The sequence below is a fragment of the Pleurodeles waltl genome, chromosome 2_2 (assembly GCF_031143425.1).
Source record: "Pleurodeles waltl isolate 20211129_DDA chromosome 2_2, aPleWal1.hap1.20221129, whole genome shotgun sequence".
NCBI lineage: Eukaryota > Metazoa > Chordata > Amphibia > Caudata > Salamandridae > Pleurodeles > Pleurodeles waltl.
In genome coordinates this window covers 422,945,193-422,971,238 of record NC_090439.1, presented here as the reverse complement: position 1 = coordinate 422,971,238, position 26,046 = coordinate 422,945,193, and the positions used below count along the sequence as shown (strand labels likewise).

Below are 26,046 nucleotides of genomic sequence, written 5' to 3'. Positions count from 1 at the left end.
ATGGATTGATCAGAGTAGCTACTACAACATTTGGTCAACACAGGTCCAGTGTCCTTGTACTATAGGAAAATAGAGTTCTGTCTCACAACAGTCAACAGAGTATATCAGTGGCACACAAGGGTGACAAAGCAGGAGAGGTTCACTTCCTCGCAATGGGTTTTGTCTTGGCATCTGCTCCAGACGGATGTCAGGATGGATGTCCATGTTTGTGGGTGGTTTCTACAGCTACTGTGAAAGGGGTGTCTGAGGCTTTGGGTTCCACTGGCAGTGCCTCTATTCTGCTAGCTGCCGCTGATATAAGGGAGACATATGTCATGTTGCTAGATGAAGGGGCCTGATGGTTGGTTGCTAAACCACGCAGGGTGCTGGTCATGTCCCTCATCACCTCTGCAATGAAGGCCAAAGTGGAATTGTGTACCTGCCACTTATGCATGACCTCCTGGTGGTATTCCATCTGCAGCCTTTGATTTTCCCCCAACATGGGGATGATCTGGCCCATCCTGACCTGGGAGGTTTGGTCTGCTCCCAGGATTTGGGCAATGGTATCCTGGTCAGTGGAGTTCGTTGGGAGCCCCATACTCTGACCCACAGCATGTAGTCATACATGCATGAAATGTGATGTGATGTGCACATTGCAGGTTTTAATATTAATGGGTTGGTGCATTGTCATAGTGATAGGATTAGCCTGTGGTATCTGTGCCCTTGCCAAGGGGTGCATGGGCAACAGGGCTGTGTGGGGTGGTGGCATGGAGGAGAATGGCATTGGGTGATTGAAAGGTAGGTGTAGTGGGACATTCAGTGAATTAGGGGGTATTTGGGTGGTGAGGAAGCATGCAGGACACAACAATTGTGTGACATTGATGGTGTGGGTACTTACCAGACTCCACTCCCTTAGGTATTGCAGTCAGGCCCTCAGGATACAGTATATCCAAGACCTTCTACTCTCAAGATGTTAACTGTGGGGAAGGAGGTGGGGGCCCACCTCCTGTATTCTGGTGTCTCAATGCCATAGAATGCAACTTCCCCCGTAGGACGTTCCACCTCTTCCTGATGTCATCCCTTGTGCAAGGATGGCTGCCCATGGAGTTGACCCTATTGACTATTCTTTGCCATCCATTTTCCTGGCAAATGATGTTTGCTGGACCTGTGCTCCAAACAGTTGTAGTTCTACCCTGACAATTTTATCCACCATGACCCTCAACTCATTGTTGGTGAATTGTGGGTGAATTTGTGGGGACATGGTTGTGATTGTGTTGATGGTGTGGGGGGGGTGTATGAAAGGGTGCAGTTCTGGGTGATTGATGGAGCGTGGGTAGTGCATTGTGAGGGATGGATGGTTGTCCTGGAATGTGTGCGCTCGATATGTGTGTACTGTGTTCGTTTAGTTGGTGTGTGATGCGTTTGATGCATTTGTGCCTATAGTGTTAGGGTGCTCTCTCTGTGTATGTGCCTGCTCTCTTTTTCTCAGTATTGTGGTTTTGTTGCAAAGGATTGTGGGTTGTGTGGGGGTGTGTTATATAGTGGTGTGTGTAGGTGTGTTGGTTGTGTGGATGTGTGTCAGGTGTGGGGTATTTAAACTGTCCAATGGCGAATAGTGTTCTGTCAGTGATGGTTTCTGATGAGCCAGCTCACACTGCCATTGTTTTTCTGCCATGGAAGAACCGCTGTGGTGATTTGTGGGTCGTAATCTGATGGGCAGATTGGTGTTGGGCTGGCAGTGCTGGTGGTGGAACCACCTCTTTCTCGCCCTCCAGTGTCTAGGCGGTTTCAGAATTTTGGCTGTTTTTTTAGCGGCCTTCATGGTGTTGGTTGTCGTAATACAGCGGTCAGTTGACCACCAACAGGGCGGTCTTTTGGCGGCTGCCACTGCAGCTGTCTTGCCAAAAGACCGTGAAACTCGTAATGAGGCCCTTCGTGTCAGGTTCCTTTTTGTATGCTGTAGGAAAAGTCCTTTGAAGTGTTAGTGGGGTTGGGTACAGCCCCTCCCCAATAAGCCTGTCAAGATGGCACAACCTGTCCACACCTAAGCTACCTTTGTATCATTGTCTGAAAACAATACACAAAACCTAACAGCAGAGTCATTCACAATTGTGCGACCTAGGACACTGGCAGAGAGGCACAGGTGGTTGGGACAAGAAAATGCTAACTTTCTAAAAGTGGTATTTTCAGAATTGTAACTTAAAATTAAACTTCAACTTTAAAGATGATTGTAAATTACAATTCATTCAAGAATATACCGTATATTTCATATAACCGCAAATCTAAAGATAGTGCTTATTAAAAGTAATAAGGTAACCCAGTGTTAGTCAACTGGAGAGTTAGGTCTTACAATAATGAAAACTGATGTTAGGAGTTTTTCACTGCCAGTTCATGTAAATCTTAAGTACACATGTCCTACTTTTTTAATATCATGCGCCCTTCCATATGAGCCTTTAGGTCCTACCATAGGGGTGACTTGTAAGTATTAAAAAGGAAGGTTTTTTTGCTATGTCGAAATGCAAAACACAGGATGCAGTGACACGCCTGAGACATGTTTTATGGTGCTATTGAATTGGGTGGCACAAGGACGGCTGCTGCCCAATCATAGCATTTAAATGACAAGCCCTGTGTACTGGTAGAACCATTGATTAGGCAGTTGCAAGTACATTATAGGTGCCAATTTCATGTGCTCCAGTTTTACTATGTTTGAAGGCGAGAACACCAAGAGCTGAGAGAGCACAATGCCGCGTAGCAGTTGTAAAGTCCTAAAGCCAACAAAAACAAATTCTGCAAACAGAAGGGTAGAACGGAAAAAATTTCGGGTAATACTACACCAAGGTTGTCAGGTCTAACACGAACAAAGCGTGTGCATAGTATGGACTTTAGGATGATGTTGCCTATGTTTAATAGGACAGAAAAACAGATTTTCAGCAACAGAAATAAACTATAAAAATAGTACATTCTACACATATTTCAGAACTCAATCTCTACAATTATCCATATCATCAAGCATTACTTAAGCTGCCTATATCTAGTAAGAAAAATGGGCTATAATACGTTACTAATGGAACTTCAAACAACTTGTTTATTGCATCAACACACACACAAGGCCTGATTTATGAAAAGTTAGGGCCGCCTTTGCGTCATTTTTTTACGCAAAAGCGGCACAAACTTACAAAATATAACTATATTTTGTACGTTTGCGTCGTTTTTGCCTTAAAAAAATTATGCAAAGGCAGCTCTAACTTTTCATAAATCAGGCCCTTGGTCTTATATTGAGGCAGACAATCTTCAAATTATGACAATATGCGATGTTCTGTCATTAACTTTTTTCATACCTTTCCCATCTTTGAATTTTCGCACACGTAAGTGTTGTAGCGTCTGGCAAATTCTGGTGCGTGATCATTAACATCCACAACTCCTACATACACCATCACCTCTGCAAGCTGGGCCGTGTTTTCTTCATAGGATGTGTAGACAAATCACAGAGAAGATAAAAATACGAAGATTAAACAAATAACTCAGTTGTAAGCTCTTTTCTAAAAATCATATTTTAAAAACTTTGCAAATTAGAACTGTGCAATCCGAAGGTTAGGTGCTATGTGTACTTGTTCTATAACCTTCTTGAAGGCTACAGATTCGTTAGCGTTGGCCTGGAGGCTTAGCTGGTGGCATGATATGGTTTTAATGAGCTTTTTCAGGAGAAACAAATTGTAGTGATGTCTGTCAATGATAACCCTTATGATATCATGTATTTTTTATCTTTTTTGACAGGTACAGTAGCCTTGTTAAGCAGATTTCACCTTGTCGGGCTTCAAAAGGTTTCGATTGACATGCCATGTTCATGCAATACTTCCCAAGCTGGTTATTAAATTCCAATAAGCAGTGAGCAGAAATGTACAAATACCCATACTTTCTGGGATAGAATAATATTCTTCAAAATAAAAATATCAAAGTTGTTTTAGTTGTGACAGAAGTAAGCATGGACTGAGGTAGGAACTGAAACTGAAAAATATGTGGAGGTAAGGAAATTGAACAAAAATCACATCATTACTGTGGCACATGTGGCAAATAAAATACACAGTTTCGATAATGAGTTTACAATCCTTTGTTCAACATAAAGTGGCAATTCCATGGATGGGCCCACATGTGACACTTTGGCCCATATTTATAGGAAAATGACGGAGCGCGACGCTGCACCAAAATTGGAAGCGCTGTGCTCTGTCATTTTCCCAACACGGGGATGCGCCATATTCAATTGAATACAGCGCACCCCTGTGTTGTCCCCTGCGCTGGTGCTAAATTTAGCTGCCAGCACCAACGCAGGCATCCTTGCACCATCGCGCAAGGATGTCTGCGTTGAGGGGTGTGATTGTTTATGTGCGGAAAGGTGTCCCTTCCTGCACATAAACAATCAAAATGGAGATTTAGCACTCACAGAAGTGCCAAAGCTTCATTTTCAAATGATTGATTATGTGCAGGAAGGGACACCTTCCCGCACATAAACAATATTGTCTGGAATTTTGCTATTTCTATGCGTGCCTCAAAATGCAGCACACATAGAAAAAGCAAAAAACGAGGAGGAATAGAAGTATCTCTACTTGTTGAGCCTTGCTTAAGACACCACTGGGGTGGCATTAGATTTTGGCGCTGCCTCAGGTTTATGAAAACTCGTAAATCTGAGGCAGCGTCAAAATGCAAAAAGCGTCCTCTGATGCAGAAAAATCCGTCGGATAGGCCTATATTTACAAGGAAGCGTAACACCATAAAAAGTGCCATTACAACTCCTTGTAAATAAGAAGCAGAGGTTAGCGCCACTGGACTGTCCCGTAAGGTGACGCTTCAGTGGTGCTAGTGTCTTTTGAATTTAAATATGCTCCTTTGTTGTGTATTGTTATGCTATGTTATATATTCTTTTCACTCACTCAGTGCTTTTTTCGCTAATAAAAGAAGAAACCTATGTTTTATTTTGTCCTAGGAAGATCTTTAGTTAATATATACAACAAAAATGGTCAAATGGAGTATGCAATTCAGACAGACACATGTTCAAAACGGACGGAATGACAATGAAAACTTCATTGTTCTTGGAACATGGAACTTTCGGCAGAGTGGAATTAGAAGATGTTGCCGACCTGTTAGCCTCCAGGCCATGAGTGATTTAAGAAGCCAAAAATTGGACCCATAAACAGAATTTTTACACTTGCATGATGCTACGGAACCATACATTTGCATCTGACCCCAACACTATACACAGTTGTTTTCTCATCACAAGTATTTCAATCTTGACCAAGACAAATTCCAATTTTGTCTCCCACAAGTTCATCATCCATACAGTGAAGGAACAGTTTACTGCACATCCACTAATCAGTAGCCTGACGAGCTTTATCTGTTATGTAACGTGAAAACTGCACCTTCCACGACATACTCTTCACTATGGACAACCGCTACAACTGCCATCTTGTACTTTTAAATCTTTTGCTAGTCATAGACACTTTTCAACACTCTGAATGCATGAGTAGACATTTATTACCATGTCTTTAACTTCCATCTCCTGCCTTCAAAATGGAACACAATAGTGAAAATAACATTTTCAACTATCTTACAGTGCCAAGGCCTTAAAGAGTTCAACGCGAATCGCCTTTCTCAACATCACCATTCAATGTGTAGATTAAACCCCTAAAAGCACTCATCTGAATCACTGGTCTTTAACTTCACCACTATGATGATAAAACACAACTGAACTGGAATTAGTCACAGAACGAGATATCACCACCTTTAAACCCCTGTGAAAACCAAATAAACTTTTTTTATCATACCGTATTTAATACGTAATAATGCAAAAACGGGGTATCTGCTCCTATTTGTACCAGCAGACACATCTGCCTCTCATACACGTCTGGTACAATTATGATTATATACGAAATTACTGAGTGCAAAATGCAGGGCCCCTGTGTTTGACAGCTTACCTCACATAAACCTTCACAACAAAAATGTAGTGAAATAATTTCAGCCGTGACTACTTCAAATTAATGAATTCTAAGCTTCGACCTTGCTTGCTTGTAATAGGATGCTATGTCCCGTGACACTGCTAATCAGTGTCACAGTGAGTGTGTGTGCTACGGATCTAAAATTATAGTGATAAAACAGTTTTCACTCAGTTGGTCTATTTAACTATCCTATAACACTATTATAGATGGTGCAAAAATGCAGTTAAGGCATGGAACTCAAATGTCAAAAGAGAGCTCCACAGCTTATTGATATCACATATATTTATGGCAAAAGTATATGACTGTCAGTAGCAACACAGTAATCAGTTTGGCTGTCACTTTAAATGCTTTGCAGTGACACATAGCATAGACAAATGCTACTACCATGTTGGATAAACCTATTTTCTTATATCAATGTCACCCTTAAAGTGTGCCTCGTAAGCTCACAAGCATAGCACTAATGCATGAAATTATGGCACACTACTTATAAATAGGGGTGGGCGGAGCTCACAGAGTTCTACTCCATGGAATTCCATAGAGCTGGTTTAAAACTCTGCAGAGTTCAGGGAGGGGCAGAGTGCCTTCTGCCCTACTGTCACCCTTGCCTGATTAAGTCCGATCTTGGAAGCGCTAAGCAGGGTCGGGCCTGGTTAGCCAGACTCGACCCTGCTAAGTGCTTCTGAGATCAGGCACATTCAGGCCAGGGCCATAGAAAGAGAAAGCTGTCATTTCAGGCCTCTTGTGCACCGGCCAGCCCTGAGTGCACAGCACATGGGACAGGCTGGTGCACAAGAGGTCTGGACAACTCAGTGCACAGGAGGCACGAAACGTCAGCTTTCACTGCCTACGGCCCGTGCTTGAATTCAGGCGAGGGCAATAGGCAGTGAAAGCTGCTGTTTCAGGTCTGTTGTGCACAGAAGAAAAAAAACAAGGACTTACCTAGGTCCTCCCATGGTTCTTGTTGCCAGCGACCTGGCTCTCTACCTCCCTCTGCCTCCTGCTGGTGAAGGGAGGCCTGGATCTGGGGCTGGCGCAGGCAGCAGTCCCATGCCACCGATGTCAGGCCAAGTGTGCACTGTAGCCCAGTTATGAGCCACACAGCTATTGCCCACGTGGTGGACTCTGCTCCGCTGCCAGTGCTAGCATAGTTTTTTGTCAAAGAGTGCCAAAAACTCTATTAGCTCTGTCAGCGGAGAAGAGCTCACCTCCCACCCCTGCTTCCAGGAATTAGTGTGCTCCTACAGTAAAAAACAAAAAACAAAGGCTATATCACTGTGTATGCTTTGCTAGACTTTTACCTGAACAAGAGTAGTTGGGATTAACATGTATATTGCCTATCTGCATTGGTGGAAATGTTAGAACATGATTCCCAGTTATTTCCTACATAATTTAGTGGTGAAATCAGATTTTTGATAATGCAAGTGGAAAGGAAACTTTGTAAAAATATGCTATAGACTGCCTGTACTGGCTTAAAACAGTTCTGCCAGTCATCATACTTCAAGGACTGAAATACACATTCTTGGCTGGGAAAGTTAACAACTCTGGCTCAGAGGGCAATAGCCTGCCTTCGAGCCTAGGAAAACCAAATAGGTATAAACCAGTGACGATTTAGCAATTTGGGATTAGCAATTTAGGAGCGGACAGGAATTCTTGACTAGGGGATACGAAGGAGGTCTTCACTTATCCCCATGATCCTGCCAGAGAGCTAGACTCCAGTTGAAGTAGGGGAGATAACCACGAGTAGAGCTCATCTTAGTCGGGGAGTGGCTATTGAGATAAAAAGAGGCCTGTCTGGTAGCAGCTGGGTTCTGCAATCTTTAAGCAGGGGATCCTATGTAATGTTTAGTTCAGGAAAGAGGAGATGCTGCAAAAGGAGGTGGAGGCTATGAACAAATAGTTAGGATTGGTTGGTAGAATTGATCCAGTCACTGGCTAGTGCACAGAATATATCTGGCACCTCGACCATCACTTACTCTGAACATTCCCGGACCTGGAAAGGCTCCATCTGAAGATGACAGCTTCACTGGAAGGAAGAATATTGCTAAATACTGCTGGAAGAGATGACTCATGAATTCCTGACTTCTGCTGGCAAACAGGAACTGACACTACTCTCCAGCCTCCTGTTTATTTGCTTCAGGGACACAGAAGGACTCCTGACTTCAAGATGGGCCAGTTGGCCACAGAGGACTGAATCCTGCAAGATACCAGGCTGGAAAAAGATATAAGGATGGATTGTATATAGGTTTACCTGCCTATATGTTGTGAGTGTGCACTATTACATTTATTGAACTACCTACACCAATAGCCACACACTTTCTTCTGCCCTAGCTGCAGCACATTAGTTCATGATGGGACTGTTATTTGTAGCAGACAATCTGCCATTTACTTTGTAGATGGCAATGCTTCCTGACTTTCTTAGGGAGACAGAGATCCCCCTTCAGATGGGTGCAGTGAGTGACTGACCCTGTCTGCAGGGGGATGTCTGGTAGGACCACTTTCACGTCTGAACTTGGGGTCAGACTGACAGTGATACTGTGTAAACTCTTTGTGGTTCACAGTAACTGTAGCCCCTTAAAGACCTTTGCCTCTAAACGCACATCTATAATTCCTCAAGGCCCACTGCAGTTGTGTGAATGCCTCAGTGAGATAACACTGGAGCTCATGTAGCACTGATACAATCTGTCTCAGAGAGAAGCCTGCAAAAGTATCTGTAGGCCCTTCTGTAATATCAAAGTGCCATGTCTGTGCAGAGAGCATGCAAACAGACATTTGTTGTGCCCTCAGGGACTCAGCATACTACATCTTCTGTGCCCAGAAGCCTTCTATGAAGAGTTAAGGGTTGACTAGAACTAATGTTACTAACAGTTGGAGACTAAAGGCTTAATTACAAACTTGGCGGTAGGACGAGCCATCCGCCAAAGCCACGGGGAGGAAGCTGCCAGCATGCCGGCGGCTTCCCCCCAGCAATATTATGATGTTTCCACTGGACTGATCGGTGGAAACATCGTATTACAACTTTTCCACTGGACAGCCTGGCAGAAACAATGCATTCACATGAAGAGTGCAGGGGCCTGCTTATAGCCCCCAGCACTGGCTTTCTGACAGCCTTTTCATGGTGGGGATCCTGTCATGAAAAGGCCATGGTGGGGACCCTGCCATCAAAAGGCTGGTGGAAAGAGTACTCATGATCAGCACAGCGGAACTGAACTCAGCACCACTGTGACTGACCACGACTTCGACCGCCACCACCCCTCTGGGATCAATAATCCTAGTGGCGATCCCCTGGCGGTCATACCAGTAGGAGTGTGGTGGTCCAACTGCCACCACAAGTTTAGCAGTCCTCGAACCACCAACCTTGTAATAGTGCCCTCAGAGCTCAGCGCCTAACTTAGAGTTTGGAAGATGGGTTTCTCCATCACAAATGTGGCAGATATCCTGAATGCCTTATTATATGTGCCATAGAATATAATGCACTTGTAATAAATATATCTGCCACATTTGTGACAGAGTAACCCTTATGCCAAAATCTAAATCAGGCCTTAAGTCTGAAGGTAAAATCTTTGACTGGACAACACATTTTGTGTATCTGAGCTCTGCTTCATTGTGGTCCCCATGAAATTGCACCTTGACCACTCTCAATCAAAAACTGATGTTTACAAGCCCCTAGCACCACCTTGTGCCACCCTAGTGTCATTTTTTTATGCAAAGGCAGAGCTAAGGAGGCAATTCTCCTGTGCCCTATTTACAAAAGTGAGCATTGCGCCCTTTTGTAATCCCTTGAGCCAGGCATAATGTATGCAAGAAGGGTGTTCCAACGCAGGGAGGCTTCAAAAAATGGTGCTTTGAAATGTACATTTCAGTGCGCCATTTTTCTGTCATTTTTAAAGCCTGGTCAGAGCTGCAATTAAAATGAAGCACCCATTTTAATTAATGGGCCTCTTCGTGCTTTGCTGCACTAGCTCCAAAACATTTTACACTAGTGCAGCAAAGTGCCACAATAGTTTGAAAAATGTTGATGCTATTGTCCTTACGACCACCATATTGCACTGTATTGTAAATACGGTGCAACCATGGTGTCGTTAGGTGGGTAGGGGTGTTCAGGACCAATTCGCCACTTTCTTGTAAATATGCCCCTTCATTTTTTTCAAGATGCACTTTGCCTTAGAACTTTGAAAATCTATATCTCAACATCCAGATTTCTTTAACCTGATCTTGGTGTTAGTTTACTCATTAGAATGCCCTCAGTCTTTCTAATTAGTTTGGTAATTTTACTATGTTGTCTACTTTACTTTGGAACTGTAGATACTGCTTGAACTTAACAGGCACCTCTCTTGAGACGACATTCTCTCAGAGCTCTGTTTTCATCTATCCAGATTGGACTTCTGGGTTTACTAAATTGGAAGGGTCAACCCACACCCAAATTAATACCCCCATACCTGACAGTGTAGTATACAATATAAAACATATTTCTTTCTAACCTTCCCAGTAATACCCAGCATCATTAGGGTAGCCTAACATGCAGCTCCCAGAAACCTAGAAGCAGATGTATCAGTCTTTCTCTCAGTGCAATGCAGCAAGCCACCCTGTTGCATTGCATAAATAGGAAAGGGCAGAAATGTGCCATATTTACTGATGTGCATCAGGTTCCTGTCCTTTCCGAGTGCTGGTGCACTTTTGGCTGCCTAGTGTCAGGGTGCAAGGGTGCCTCCTTTGAAAGCAGGATTGCTGTGCAGGAAGGATTTGTGCAGGACGAGGCACCTTCCTGCACAAAAACAAACTTCAGAGGTGTTTTCTTCTTTCTTTGAAAGAGAAAGAAATAACAGGAAATACATATATTTCTCTTCATTACTTCTCACCTGGGGATGTGTAGCATTTTGACACATTCCCATGTCTACAACAAATGGTAAATCTGGGAATGCACCAAAATCCATGAATGGATGCTTGGGAACACCAATGTTCCAGCCACAGAATGCCTCCCTGCTGCAGAGTAATGCAAGGCAGCAGTTTGATCTGCCTTGTGTTACTTTAGATTTATCATGTTATGCAAGGTGGCTTTGTGTGTCTTGATAAATCTCACTTAGGTTTTGCATCATCCTTAAACCCCTTGTGCGGTGCAAGGACAACACAAAACCTTGATAGATAGTGCCCCTATCATTTGGACCACATCCTGCCCACTGAAGTTTACTAGAGTTATAAACTGTCTGACATGCAGGCAAAGTTGCATACAAAGTTATTCACCACACACTAATATCTACCTGCCAAACTAATAATGTTTGAGGTGCTCTCATGCACCATGAAGCATGAAAGCTATCTCTCGAAATACTAAGCTTCATGCCCTCCTGTTCTAAACATTCTCTTTAAAATAATTTTTCTCTTTTCCCTCTGGTAAAGTCAGCTCAAAGTAGGCATTCCTCTATGTGGTTACCTTACACTCACATTATATAAAGATAAATGAAGTGTCTACTCTATAAATGTCCAGCCTGAACCCCCAGAGTCCCATTAGAAAGAGGTGGTTCTCTTTACTCTTCTTACCCTCTAGGCCTGAATCTGTCTGCAAATTGGTTAACCTGAATCACCTACGACCTCATACCTCTAATGTGTGTCACCTCTACGTTCTCTCTCAAACTCCATGAGGCTCATGGATCCTGTATAGATGCCAAAATAGAGCCCCCAGATGTTCATAATTTCGGGTGGCATATCAGCTTATCCGTGTCAACATACCAATCTGTTAGCACCCTGGTTAAAGGACACTACAGTGGAACTGCATCTCTTCCAACTTCAGTAACCCTACTCTACAAGTTGCCCTCCCTTGTTGTAGGAATTTATATTGTTTTTCATCAGGCACCCTAGACTGCATGGATTAATCAATCGTTTTCGATCCCATTACTGAAATCAGTTGCTAATGTACCCCTTTTTGTACTAACAAACAAGAAGAAAGCAATTTTCTCAGACTGAACCAACTACCTCCCTGTTCATTCATGTTACCTACAAGGTATCCGGGATACAAGAATACTCCCTATGTTTTACAGTTTTTCCATAGGGTCACTTTTAGATATGGTATCAGTATATGTGGATGCTTCCACCAATAGATACCACCCAGCTGAACAAGAAGAGCACATTTAGTTAAGAAATTAACATTGTAAAATCAGCAGTCTCCTAATCTGAATCTTGTATGTCCAAATTAAATCCCACCAAATGTACATTTCCTGAACTACTCACTGCAAGTGCCTAATTCATCATTCAATACTGGCTCACAAAATCACAACACTAGCAGGGGCGGCTCCTTCGCAATGGCGCTGGAGCGTCATTCCCCCTGGCCAAGACAGGAGATGAAAGATAAAACGATAGTTAATTATCGTTTTATCTTTCATCTGCTGGCTCAGCCACCAGTTTATTCAGGGTGGGGCGGGGCTAGGCAGCGGGAGGATGGGAGAGTGCACTAAGTGAGAATGTGTGTTTAGACAGCCGTCTCAGGCCAGCCAAACACACTTGAGCACTTAGTTTTCTCCAACCTGGCTGTATAACAGCTTGGCTGGAGAAACAGCATAGACACCAGGCTTGTGTCTGAGCAGCACTCCGAGCTGCTCAGACCAATCCTGACGCTGCTTACACGTTATGTTTAGCATATAAGCAGTGCCAGTATTGCTGGGGAGCCTGTGCTGGTATCCCAGCAAATGCTGGGGCACCACAAGAAGACCAAAGGCACAGTGTGGAAGGAGGCAGCGATGACGGGAAAAAATTACATTTTTTTTATTTTATTTTTTTATTTATCCACCATGTCCCACTCCTCCCCTTGAGATTTGAGTCAGCCACCACTGGCCACTAGAGCTGACTCTAACAATAGCCACACAAACCAAATTTAAGTGCATTACCTTTGCCCTGAAATACTTGTTCTACACAAACATATCAAAGTCCATCACTCACAAAACGTTCAGGACTGCTCATGTGTTAGCAGAACCATTGATTGTGAGAATCCTAACAATATCCTGGTAGACAGTTGTAATGTGTCAAGACTGTCCTGTTTTTTTTTGGACCACTACTAGTATACAATCAGTTCATATTTTGCTGTACTACATAAAAGTCTGTCACTGTCAACCAAGTTAATGACTGTTAGACAGAGTAAACTGTTTCTTTTTCAAGCAGACCCTAAAATCTTTCTATTTAATTTACAGTTTTGTTCGCATCCGTAAATAAATTCATGAAGACCCCTGATGCTCACTTCTCACAAGACCTGATCTCTCTAATTTATTGATATTTCATGTAAATTAATAAGTCATTGATTAATTGAGATGTTTCTTCTTTGAGACCAGCTGGTATTTATGTCAAACTAAGAGGAACATTGTTTTAATTTGATTGGATCACGCTGTGCAAACCACATAAATACATTCTAAACGCGTATTTATCAGAAGGTTTTAAAGGAACTTTTATGTAGCATACCACGAGGCCTAATCACAAAGGCATTCTGACGTATGAAAAGTACAACTACTGTAGTACTGTTTTATGCACTCACACGCATTGTGAACTGATCCCAAAATATCTAAAATGAGGAAAATTGAATATTCAGGGAGTATTCATATACAATTAGTGCACATGATTCACAAAGGCATGTACGAGCACAGAATATAATACTCCTGTTCTTGTTTATCCTACTCCTAAATGCTTTTCTAAAAAGGCCCCAATAAATTGTAGTTACATGTTGTTTATTTTATACTTTGTATTATATAATATATAATATTTTTCTACAGATGTAGTATTGCATGTAATCTAACAGCAGATTTCTATGCATATTGACTTTAAGACTTCATACTTTTCTTTCATCGTTGCTAGGTAGAATGACATTATAATAGGGTGTTTCAGTACAATAAACCATTTGATTTTCTTGACTAGCAAATTGTCAGTTAGGACGCTAACAAGCAGTTTTCCTCTAACTTTTCACACAATGCAGTCCAATGATCAAAGTTATTGCACCGAGTTACATTAAAGATAGAAAGCAAAACAGTGCCATATCTTATAAGATATGACACTGTTTTCCTCTCTCTTCATGTGCTGGCCTGCATTAGCCTGTTGTGTCCCAATGCACACACGCCTGCATAATTGTTTAAGGTTTATGCTTTCTGCCAAGAACAAGTTTTGGACTGAAATAGGACCGTTCCTGTACAAAACACCCATAATACTTTTCTCACTTTGTATTTCTGCTGTACAGTGCAGCACACATGCTAATTTGGAAAAATATGAATACCTAATAGTTGCTCCATTGCTATGTCTGCCTTGAGAAGGCATACTTTTTTTGATGCAAGTCCCTGTCTACAAATTTTATTCAAAAGGGATTGTCATAAAAACCCTTAGCTGGTTAAACGGAAATGCACATATTACACCCATGGTAAACCTCCTTGAAGAGAAGTATCAAACACAGTGTATACTGATATTGTGTGTTACTTTAGGCAACTTTTCAGAGAGATTCATGATTTGCATTGAAAAGTAAATTCCACCACAAAAAATTGCACTGTTTTCCAGCAATTGTATGACACGATGCCAGCACAAAGTGTTAGTAAATCTGGGACAAAAGGTTTTGACTTCTGATATGAAAAGGAGATAGGTGTCATTATGAAGTGTGTGAATATCTGAGTAGGTGCTGAGGGCTCATTGGAATGTTAATCACCAATAATGCCTCATGATGTAACTCCATGGCAAGATCCATACTTTTTAAACCCTAGCGGAGTTGCCACTACCTAATGCCACAACTTTTGCGCATTTCTGCCTGGTGGCGTTATTTCTTCTAATGGCCATATTCCAAGACCTGTTTCACAAGCTACTACTAGACCCTCTTGTCTTATAACATCCACAGGAACTCTGAGGACTTGTTTACTATGAAATCCTTACCCTTTGTTTAATTGATCTCCTTATAACAGTGCTCTGGACAATGATATGTGGAAATTTGCTTTTTAACCTACTGCATCTATCTTCTATTGATATGTTTTGAATCAATAACTATAAAAGAAATATTAACCATCTGTTTCTGTTCTGTTAAATTGTAATTGTATCTGTTAGAAACCAGATTTCTGGACGGCAGAGTAGAGCCTGTCCAAGCAGGAACCTCAACCCTAATCAGGGTAAGTCTGATACATACTGTAAATTAACCTATGTTGACCCTACGGTAGCTTCGCACAGAGAAAGCCAACTAAAAGTATGAGGCACTATGTAAACTGGTGCAGCGGTGCCTGTGTTGTAGACAGGATTCTATTTGAACATGAAGGGATACCTTCCTGCACAAAAACAATACAAAGAAGCATGTTATCATTTTAAATGTGCTACAGAATGCAGCACAATTCAAACAAGGAAACAACCGGAAGAAATTTCACCCTGTTGTGCCTCTGATTGGAAGGTGTACAATTCTGACACATTCCTAAGTCTACCACTGTTAGTAAATTTGGGAATGCGTTAGAATGCATGGGTGAGTGTGAGGGAAAAACCATGCTCCACCCTTGAAACACCCCACTAAGCATGGTAACACAAGGCAGTGATTTACGCTGCCTTTCTTTATACCAGATTTACCAAGCCACACAGGGCAAAGGAGGGTGGCTTGCATGGCTTGGTAAATCTGAATCTAGTTTTTTCATTAAACCCTGTGTTGCTTTCCATGGCCCCAGGGTGATGCATAACTATGATAAATCAGGCCTTATATTTAGACTGGTGCTCAGGCAAAGGATGATTGGTGCAATGGTAATCTGTGCACCACAGAATAAAGGTGAGTGGGTGGTTTCCTGCATGGGATTTGCATTCAAGAGACACCCTTCAGTATGATTTCTATGCAAAAACTACCACTTTCACTACATATATGTTATATCCCTGAAACTACACCTTGCACATGGGAATATATTGGGATATCCCACTTTCCCATTTTTATGCATTTCATTTGGCTCTAGGCATTGCTTAATTTGTAAAATAGTAAGTGACGGGTCCCAAAGTTGCTCAGAAGCTGTGGCCTACGCTTTGGAATATTGGTGTGTGGAATACCAAAGATGTGTATTCTTGATTCCACCTTGTGTCTCTTAAATATGACAATTATGAATAAACAAATGTTACCATGTTTTAAGCAAAGGGCAAAATCACTTTAGCACTGGTTAGCAGTGGTAAAGTGCCCAGAGTCATAAAGCCAGCAAACACAAGGTCAGCAAAACAGGATGTCAGAAGGAAAAAAGTTAGGGGAAACCACACCAAGGATGCCAGGTCTAACAATAAGGTTTAACTCTGTCCAAGCAGTGACCCTCACACTATTCAGGGTAAGGGAGATATAAACCTAGGATAACCCCTGCTCACCCCTCTTGGTAGCTTGACACAGGCAATCAGGGTTATCTCAGAGGCAATGTGTAAATTATTTCTACCAACACACAGAGTAATACAGTGAAAACACTACAAATGGACACAACACCAGTTTAGAAAAATAGCAAATATTTATATTAATCAAACAAGACCAAAATGACAAAAATCCAACATACACAAGTAAAGTTATGAATCTTACTCCATAGAAAGCAATGGATGTGTTGATGTTACACAAAGTACATGTTTTGGATCAAAAATGATGTTGCACAGGCTAGGGTGCCTCGGAAAAGTTAGCAATGCATTGATTCCTTACTTGAAAGTGAGGGTGTGCGTAATTTCTTCTCTAGTCGGGTAGGCGATGCATTGTTTTTCTCTGCCGCAAAAGGGCAATGCATTGATTTCGAGATGGGCACCTCAGATCAGGGCAGCGTCGATTTTGACATCCAGTGAAGATGTGTGTGAAATCCAGGTGCACAGTGATGAGGAACCGAGCTTCATGGGCTTGCTTTGTTTTCAGCAGCTGCAAGCAGGTGTTGCATCATTTGTCCAGCCATGATGCAGGTGATGTGTTGATAACTCAGCAGCAATGCAGGTGGTTTGTCAATTTCTCAGCCGCGATGCAGGTGGTGTGTCATTTTTACAGCTGCGCTGCAGGTGGTGTGTCAAATCTTTCCCTGCATGGCTCCTGTGCATGGATTTCTGCTTTGGTTCCACCAGCTTCACCTTTCAAGGTCCCAGGGATTGGATAGGGCAACACTTGGCAGGATAGGAGTCCCAGCAGAGAGTCTGGTGTTGGCAGAGGCAGTCTTTGATTTCTCTGAGACTTCAAAACAGGAGGCAAGCTCAATCCATGCCCTTGGAGACACTTCACAAGCAGAAATATACCACAAAGTCCAGTCTTTGTCCTCTTTCAGGCAGAAGCAGAAACATAAGGCCAACCCAGAAAAGCATAGGCAAAGGGGTAGTACTCCTCCTCCAGCTCTTGTCTTTGGCAGAGGTTCTTCTTGAGTCCAGAAGTAATCCAAAAATATGGGATTTTGGGTCCATCTCTTACACCCCTTTCTCCCTTTGAAGTTGGCAAACTTCAAAGGAAAGTCTCTGTTTTTCCCAAGATCCTGCCTGGCCCAGGCCTGGCCCCAGACTTATACCAAAGGGGGTGAAGGCGCATTGTGTGAGGGCAGGCACAGCCTATTCAGGTGTACATGTCAGCTCCTCCCACCACTCTAGAACAGATGGCACTTGAGATTATGCAGGCTACACTCCAGCTCATTTTGTGTCACTGTCTAGGGGAGATTAAAAAAAAAGCCCAACTGTCAGTCTGACCCAGACAGGGAATACACAGGCAGGCAAAGTAACAGAATGGTTTAAGCAAGAAAATGCTCAATTTATAAAAGTGGCATTTTTAAACTGACAGTTTAAAAACCAACCTTACCAAAAGATGTATTTTTAAACTGTGAGATCAGAGACCCCAAACTTTACATCTCTATCTGCTCCCAAAGGGAAACTGAAACTAAAAGTTTATTTAAAGGCAGCCCCCATGTTAACTTATGAGAGAGATAGTCCTTGCAACAGTAAAAACTGAATTTGGCAGTATTTCACTGTTTGGATATAATACAACACACCAGCACATGTCTTACCTTTAACATACACTGCACCATGCCCATGGGGCTACCTAGGGACTACCTTAGGGCTGTCTTAAATGTTTAAAAAGGGAAGGTTTGGGCCCGGCAAGTGGGTACACTTGCCAGCTTGCATTGGCAGTTGTGGAACTGCACACACATACCCTGCAGTGGCAGGTCTGAGCCATGTTTACAGGGCCACTCATGTGGGTGGCACAATCAGTGCTACAGGCCTACTAGTAGCAATTGATTTATTGGCCCTGGGCATCTCTAGATCACTTTATTACGGACTCACCAGTAAATCAAATATGCCAGTAATGGAAAAGCTATTACCAATACAATTTATATAGAGAGCATATGTACTTTAGCACTGGTTAGCAGTGGTAAAGTGCCCAGAGTCCTAAAGCCAAATACCCGGTCACACAAAACAGGAGGAAGGAGGCAATACATTTGGAGATGGCCCTGCAAAAAGGGCCAGGTCCAACACAGCATTCTTTTTAAAGCCTAGTTTTGCAAAACAATATTATAGATTTCACAAATTTGATACCCAGATCTCTTACTGACAAGTAGGCCAAGCTCACCTGGTCACCAATGTCTGGGATCTGAAGAGTATTTATCCACAAAGAAAAGGATTTGTGTTTAATCACAGTTGAATTTGAGACATTTGAGAGAATTATTGTCAATCTACTCAGCTACAACTTCTGAAACAGTTTTGTCCTGAAACTTCATAATTAATTGGGTGTCATCTGCATATGAAATCACTTTTATTTCCCAGGATTCAATAAGGGTGGCCAAAGCCTCCATGTATATGTTAAATAAGGTAGGACTTAGAATGGAGCCCTGTGGTACACCATATCAAAGATATTTTATAGTAGATGTGAATGGAGGGAGATAACATAGAGGCACTGATCTAGAAAATATTTAGCATATTCAGGCCCATATTTAAAAGAAAATGATGGAGCGTGGCACTGGCCCAAAATTGGCAGTGCCATGCTCCATCATTTTCTCAATGCAGGGATGCACCATATTTAAGTGGATAAGGCGCACTCCTGTGTTGGTTCCTGCACTGGTGCAAAATTAAGCTGCCTGCGCCAACGCAGGCATATTGCACCATCGTGCAAGGATTTATGTGTTGAGGGGTTTGATTGTTTATGTGTATGAAGGTGTCCTTTCCTGCACATAAAAATTGTGATTTTGCACTTCTGTGTGTGCTGCAGAATGCAGGACACACAGAAGTACCAAAGCAGCATTTTGAAACCATTGCTTATGTGCAGGAAGGGACACCTTCCCACACATAAACAATAATTTCTGACGTTTTGCTCTTTCTATGCGTGCTGCCCCCTGTGACTTCTAACAGGGCAAATTTGGTGCTAAAACCTGATAAATGTCAGATTGAGAATCATACAAAAGGTTTTTGGTTTCTAAAATATTTGTTAGCTGTCTATTGACTAGCTTCTCCAAAATCTCAGTAACAGCTGGCAGGAGTGAGATAGGTCTGAAATTGCTTGAAGGAGTTGGCTCAGCTTTTGGTTTAATAGAAGGAGTAAAGCTTGTTTCCACATCCTAGGGACTATAGAAGTCTCAAGAGAATTATCCAACCCTGGGTTAATAGCAGTGGATCCATGAATTAAAATAGTGGAGGCAGAAATGAGTCAAAAGGGGAACCTGAAGATGTGTCTTACAAATCCGTAACAGTTTCCGAACCCTGGCAGAAACTGAAGATCAGACTGTGCTAGCTGCAGATGCAGTCAACAAGAAATGGGATCAAACTTCTACAATATATGTGAAGAGCAGTGAAACATATCTGGGGACCAAGACAAGGAAGAGGGAAGAATGTATGAGGCCCTAATCCACTTATACATTTTCCTTTGAGTTTGGCTCCATCCTCTTGGAATCGAGCTTATACAATCCATTGATTCAGCCCCTGTGCAATACAGGTGTACACAGAGAGGCAGAGGCTGATCGCAGACCATACCACAAACAGAATAGTAAGGCAAGAATGGACTTTATTGCTTATTTCTTGTGACTCAGAACTGAGAGAGCCCTGCCCTAAATATAACTTCAGTGTATCACATACCTGGAATTGGTCCCTCTCCAATTTGTTTTGGGGTCACCTTTGTGCAAATTATATATATTGGAAGTAGAAAGCTCCTGATTGTGATCTATTTCATGTACTATGCTCTTGCCCCAGTTAACGAACACCTGGAATGTCCTCTGGCATGTAATACATGCCATCAATGATTGTCCAATGAAACCATGAGCCAACTGGCCATTCTTCACAGCTTTTCTCACTCAACTGGCACTAAAGGCTATTCAAAATGATAGCCGGCCATTGCATTAGCCACTAAAATTTGGAGACACTGGCGTTAACCAAGACTGCTCACCTAGGGTCCTCATGCATGAATGCACCATTTATTATTGACTGTGAGACAAAGCAGCACATTTTGAGATGGTTCACGTCCACGTTCTAGAATTCTACCATTCACAACAACGTAGTATGCCACTAATTTTTTTTGCTTGCCTAACAGCAGCGGGATGATTGCTGGTGGCCTTGCCCAGAAGTTACACGGTTGTCATGTATGTGTCCAAAGATCCTTTAAATTCACCATGCTGATTTTTTACTGATGATCATGTGCACTTTATTGCTCATTGTCCTTCACCTCCTGTTGCCCTTCTTAGCAAAGCTCACTGCTTCAGACACTGCTTTTTGTAACTTCATATGGCCTAGCACTTACTTTTGAGCAAGCTGTTTTGTACTTCTGATGTTTGAGTATGTGAGTTATTGTTACTTAGTGGTAATCTAGGTGCTTTATCTCCAGACAATGTATGTTTTGGTAATACACCTTTGACATATTGTTGATTTACAGTTTCTGGCTAAATATTAAAGATATTTCAAATAATGCAAAGATCATGGCTTCTTGGTTGACAACATTATCGGAGTATAAATCAACTAAGCAATAGGCCATGAAGGAGATAAATAACTTTCTATGCAATACATCTATAAGACAAATACGATTTTGAAAGTATATTGCAGAACTGACAGGGATCAATTTACCTGCACTACATTTACTGAGCTATATTATCTATTCCTTAGGATATCACTTTGTGTGGCTTTGCATGGCCTCATAGATGTGGAGTAAGGCAAAGCAGTGCAAGTCACTTTGCTGCCTTACCCTGCACCCAGGAGGTGTTCTATGGGGCCACGGTTGCGGCAGTGCATGAACCGCTGTACACATAATGAGGCCCTTAGGGCCAGATTTACAAGGCTATAGTACCTCCTTGCACCACATTAGCATAATTTTTGTACGCTAATGTGATCCAACAAGGCAATAATCACTGCGCCATATTTACAAATGTGCACAATGCATGCATTGCACCACTTTGGACCCCTTGTGCACATTATGCCTGCCGCAAGGAGGGTATTCCATGTTTAGGAGCTCCCGTGTTTAGGAGGCCCTCAAAAATAGCGCAATGAAATCTACAATATTTCATCTCACCATTTTTGCCATAATTCTTTAAGTCTGCTCATAGCAAGCATTTAAAGGACACACCCATTGAAGCTATGGCCCTTCTTGCACTTTGCTGCACTAGCGTCATCATGTTTGATGCAGTGCAGCAAAGCGTCAAATAGCATCAAAAACGTTTGATGCTATTGGCCGAACATGCACCATAGTGCACTGTATTGTAAATGGTGTCATTAGGTGGTGGTGGCAGTGGGTGGCACAAAAATTCTGGTGCATCAGCACTGATGTGCCATATTCTTGTAAATAGGGCCTTAGTGTCTAATACCTTCTGTAAATTGGTGTAGGTTGGAGGGGAAATAGTAAAGCTTTTAGTCCAAAGCATTTTCCCCAACTTGGTTTAGTTTAGAGTGGGAATACTAAATGTCACCACTTTACTACCCACCACTTTCCCCAAATTGGTTTACATTGGAGTAGGAATAGTATATCTACTTCTTTTGTGTCCAGTACCTTCAAAGTAGTATAGATAGGAGTGGAAATAGTAAATGTTATTCTTTTAATGTCCAAAACCTTCCCCAAATTGGCATCAGCTGGAGTGGGAATAGTAAATCGTGCCTTGTTATTGTCCAACATTTTTTCTAAATTGGATTAGATTGGAGTGTCCAAAATGTTCTTAAAAATAGGTTATTTTAGAGTGTGACTGTTCATTTTTTTTATTTTTGTCCAAAATCTCTTGTCTGGCAATCTCCCTACCTGCCCATTTACGACTTTTCTTTGGGCTGACCGGCGGAAACCTTGCAGATTACGACTTTCCCACTGGGCTGGCTGGGGGAAACCAAGGTTTCTGCTGGTCAGCCCATTGGAATAAGTGTAGCAGCATTGTCTTGGCCTCGCGCAGGGAGCAGAGCACAATGTGCGCATTTCAAGGGTGCTGGGCACTGGGCACTGGACAGGGGGACCCCTGCACTGCCCATGCCACAGGCATGGGCAGTGCAGAGGTCCCCCTGTGGCCCCCTGCACTTGTTCTCTGCCGTTGAACAGACATGAAAAAACTGGCAGAGAACAAGGTTGTAATCAACAGGGCAGCACTGAGTTCAGCACCACCCTGGCTGATTAAAACCTGTACCGCCATCAGCCCCTTGGGATCTGAGATCCTGGCGGGGACAGCGGTAGTTTGGTGGGTCAGCCCGCCAAACCTGTAATGTGGCAGAAGACGGTCACAGCTGCGGCAGCCTGACAGCCACCGCCAGGCTGGCAGTCTTTGGACTACCAGCTTTGTAATCGGGGCCTAAGTTTCAGGTATATGTATTCTTGGGGATGAAGTGTGCTTTACCGGAGAGTTTTCTTATGTGCTTTACAGGTTTTGTCTACAAATGTGTCCTTTGAGCATTGTGAGTTTCCATTTTTTGTAAAGGAGATTAATTTTGTTTATAGTAAAGCGATATACATTTTTCGAGTTTCCTGCTTCTCTTTTTGAAACACTTTTTCAGATTTTACATGGTTTCTAGATACTTTAAATTGGTTTGAGAGATCTCTATTGAATTAATTTTATTTTTGCATTTTTGGGGGTATTTTAGATAATATGGTGGCCATTATGAGTATGGAGGAGTTGGAGCGCCCCGCAGGAGGTGGCGGTACGGACGGACGACAGGATGGCGGTGCAGACTGCCATATTATGAGTGTGGCTGTGAACTGTGAGCAATACAGCCACCTCACCACCTGTATCACCAGTGCAGTATGACCGCAGTCAACGGCGGTGGCCATCTTCAGGCCTGCGGAAAGGCCCATCATGCCCACCATATTACTATTCAACAGACCGCCACGATTTCCAGGGAGGAACCACCACCACACAAAGTCTGGCGGAAAGAAGCAGTATAAATGGAAGTACTCACCATAGATATACAGACGAGGCCAACAATGACATGGAGCGTGAACTCGAGATCTTCCCAGCGCTAATCCTCGCGATTCATGTCCAAGCATGACTCCTACCATGGCCTCTACAGGGTAGGGGCATCAATGGGGCAGGCAGGCACCTCATGGGTAGAGGAAGGGGATGGCGCAGTGGGGACTCAGGTTTGGAAGGGGGGACTTAGGTTTCGGAGTCAGAGTAGGTGGGTGTTTTGGCATGCCCTTGGAAGGAGTGGGATTGGGCTTGGACTGGGGGTGGAAGAAGGATCAGGCCTCCTAGAAATGTTCTTAGTGACTGGGGAAGGGACAGGGGACCAGGAAGAGAGGACTGTGGAGGAGCTTGAAGGGGAAGGACTGGAACTGGGGAGGCCACTGAAATGTTTGGGGACAAGACAGGGTACGTCCCCACCCTGTCAAATTTGTCAACACAGGGAAGGCAAAGCTTTTAGGTGCTGCTACAGAGGCTTTGGAGGCAGGTTTGGGAGTGGAGGTTGAGGGAGTGGTTGTGGATGGTGTATGTTTGCTGCAAGTGAATGCACGTGCATGCTGAGTCAGCTTATGTTTGGTGGATGAATGTTGTGTGGATGAGTGTGAGTGTCTATGTGTATTTAGAGGAGGGGGGTAGAAAGAGTGGGAGAAGCCAGGAAGCCAGTGTAGACAGATTTTGTGGTGGTGTCTGTTGGTGTCGTGAGTGTGCTGCAAGTGTCTGTGTAGGTTGACCTGGTGAGTGTGGTGTCTGGGGTGCATGTGTGGATGACTGCTGTTGTGGGGACTGTGCTAATGGGGCAGGAGCAGTGACTGAGGGTGAAGTGCATGTGGCTGTGTGTGGTGAGGTGACAGACAGGGAGGAGGAGGGGGTGGGGATAAAGTGGGGAAAGTAGATGTTGCCGTGTTTGCAGCTGTATGTGGAGTGTGTGCATGCTTGTCGTGTGACGTGTATTGCTGGTATGTCACATGGAGTTTCTTCTATGTTGTCTTGGGTGTATGCTTGTTTTCATGTGTGCATGGGATGGGTAAGGGGAGAGGAGTGCTGGTAGGGAAAGAGATGGTGGAAGGGGGGAATGAAAGAACAGGGACACTGGCTGCCATCAAGGAGGAGGCCAGAGCCTGAAAAGATCTCTGTGGGCCAGACATGTCACCTTGAATGCCTTCCAGGTAGGCATTGCATTGCTGCATCTTGGATACCAGCCCCTGGATGGCATTCACAATGGTTGTCTGCCCTACAGAGATGGATTTCTGGATATCAATAGCCTCCTCAGTGAGGGCAGCAGGGCTGACTGGGGCAGGGCCTGAGGTGCCTGGGGCGAAAGAGACGGCCACCCTCCTGGGTAGGCATGCGTGGGCAACTCGGAGGGAGCTACTAGGAGGGTGAAGCTGGTATAGGGGTGGCAGAAGATGGCAAAGATTGGCTGGTCCCAGAAGGGTCCGCCACCACCAGGGACCTGCCATCAGAGGAGGTATCAGGGTCACTACCAGCAGTGATAGTAGCCTCCCCCATGGTGCTCCCCTCACCCTCCAACCCACTGGTCTCCTCAGTGTCGGTGGTCTCTGCCTCCTGGGTCCCGTGGGCTGCAGCATCCCCACTCGCTGGTGCCCCTTCTCGTTCACCTGATGATGCTAATGCACACAAAGGGACAAGTTGACATAGAGGGTGGGGTGGAAATAGAAAGGGATGCAGGCTGTCAATTACAGTACGCATATGATGTAGGCACAAATGTAGTCATGCACATCTGAAAAACTATCCCTCACCATTACCAACTTCATTAAGGTAAGTACCATTCAAAGGAAATCCATTGCCCACACTACACTGAAATACTGATGGTGTACTGGTCAACCACATCACCATTCAGTCCCTACATCCACTTCCAGGCAGACCATGGCAATCTGGGAGTGATCCAGTTCCACTACAATGCAACAAATCGATGAGGTGGTTATCAGATCCACAGCCTAACCCATAGGAATTGTTACATGGCCACATTCCCACCCATACCCAGATAACTGCACAATCCCAGTGAATCAGGGGACAAGTTGCATGCCCACACCTGTCCATGACCATGATACTACTTCAACCCACACTATTGCACCCAGCTACACAGTACAAAGTAAAAACAGAACAGTGGTGGTACTCACCTCCTAGTGGCTGCTGTGCTGCTTCAAGCACCCACCCAACTCTGGATTGGCCACCACCAGAATTAGGGGAGGGTCAGGGTCCGATGTGCATCCCTTCCTCGTTGGGAGGCTATCTCCAGCTGGACCTCTGCGGTCTTCCGGGCCCAGCATCTCAGGTCCTCTCACCCCTTCCTGCAGTGGGTGCTCCGCCAGCTGTAGACCACCAGGTTCCATACTTCCTTGCAGGTGGCTTTCCACATCCCTGTCTTCTGATGGGCGCTAACCTGCATGGGAGACACATAGAACAAAATACTGTAGGTCTAGATTCCACATTCACACTTTGGATACAACAACACATGTATATGTACCTCAAACAATCAAACCCCTACACACATAAGTCCTGTCACACTTCACCTATCCATTGGAACATCCAACAGTCACACACACATGCTTCCGCTGCACTGGCACACACTCCTAGGAGGCTATAATGCCACTCACCTGGTCCCCTGGTCGGCCATAAAGCTTGGCATACAGGGGTAGGACCCCGTCCACAAGCTTCTCCAACTCCTCTGAGGTGAAGGCCAGGGCCTGTTCCCCTGTAGCACATGCCATTTTAACAACCAGAGGCAGGACACAGCAGCACACGCAGTGGAGTAGTGGCCG

The 26,046-nt window shown here is 43.7% G+C and overlaps 1 protein-coding gene across 2 annotated transcripts in view; it reads right to left on the bottom strand.

The window, feature by feature from the left end:
* LOC138282394 (cadherin-7-like) overlaps positions 1-26,046 on the bottom strand; it is a 1,442,915-nt gene that overhangs the window by 366,073 nt on the left and 1,050,796 nt on the right. For both annotated transcript variants that reach the window (XM_069219909.1, XM_069219908.1), the window contains exon 9: positions 3,318-3,439. In XM_069219909.1, coding sequence (XP_069076010.1) covers positions 3,318-3,439 — 122 coding nt within the window. The remainder of the gene's footprint in view (positions 1-3,317; positions 3,440-26,046) is intronic.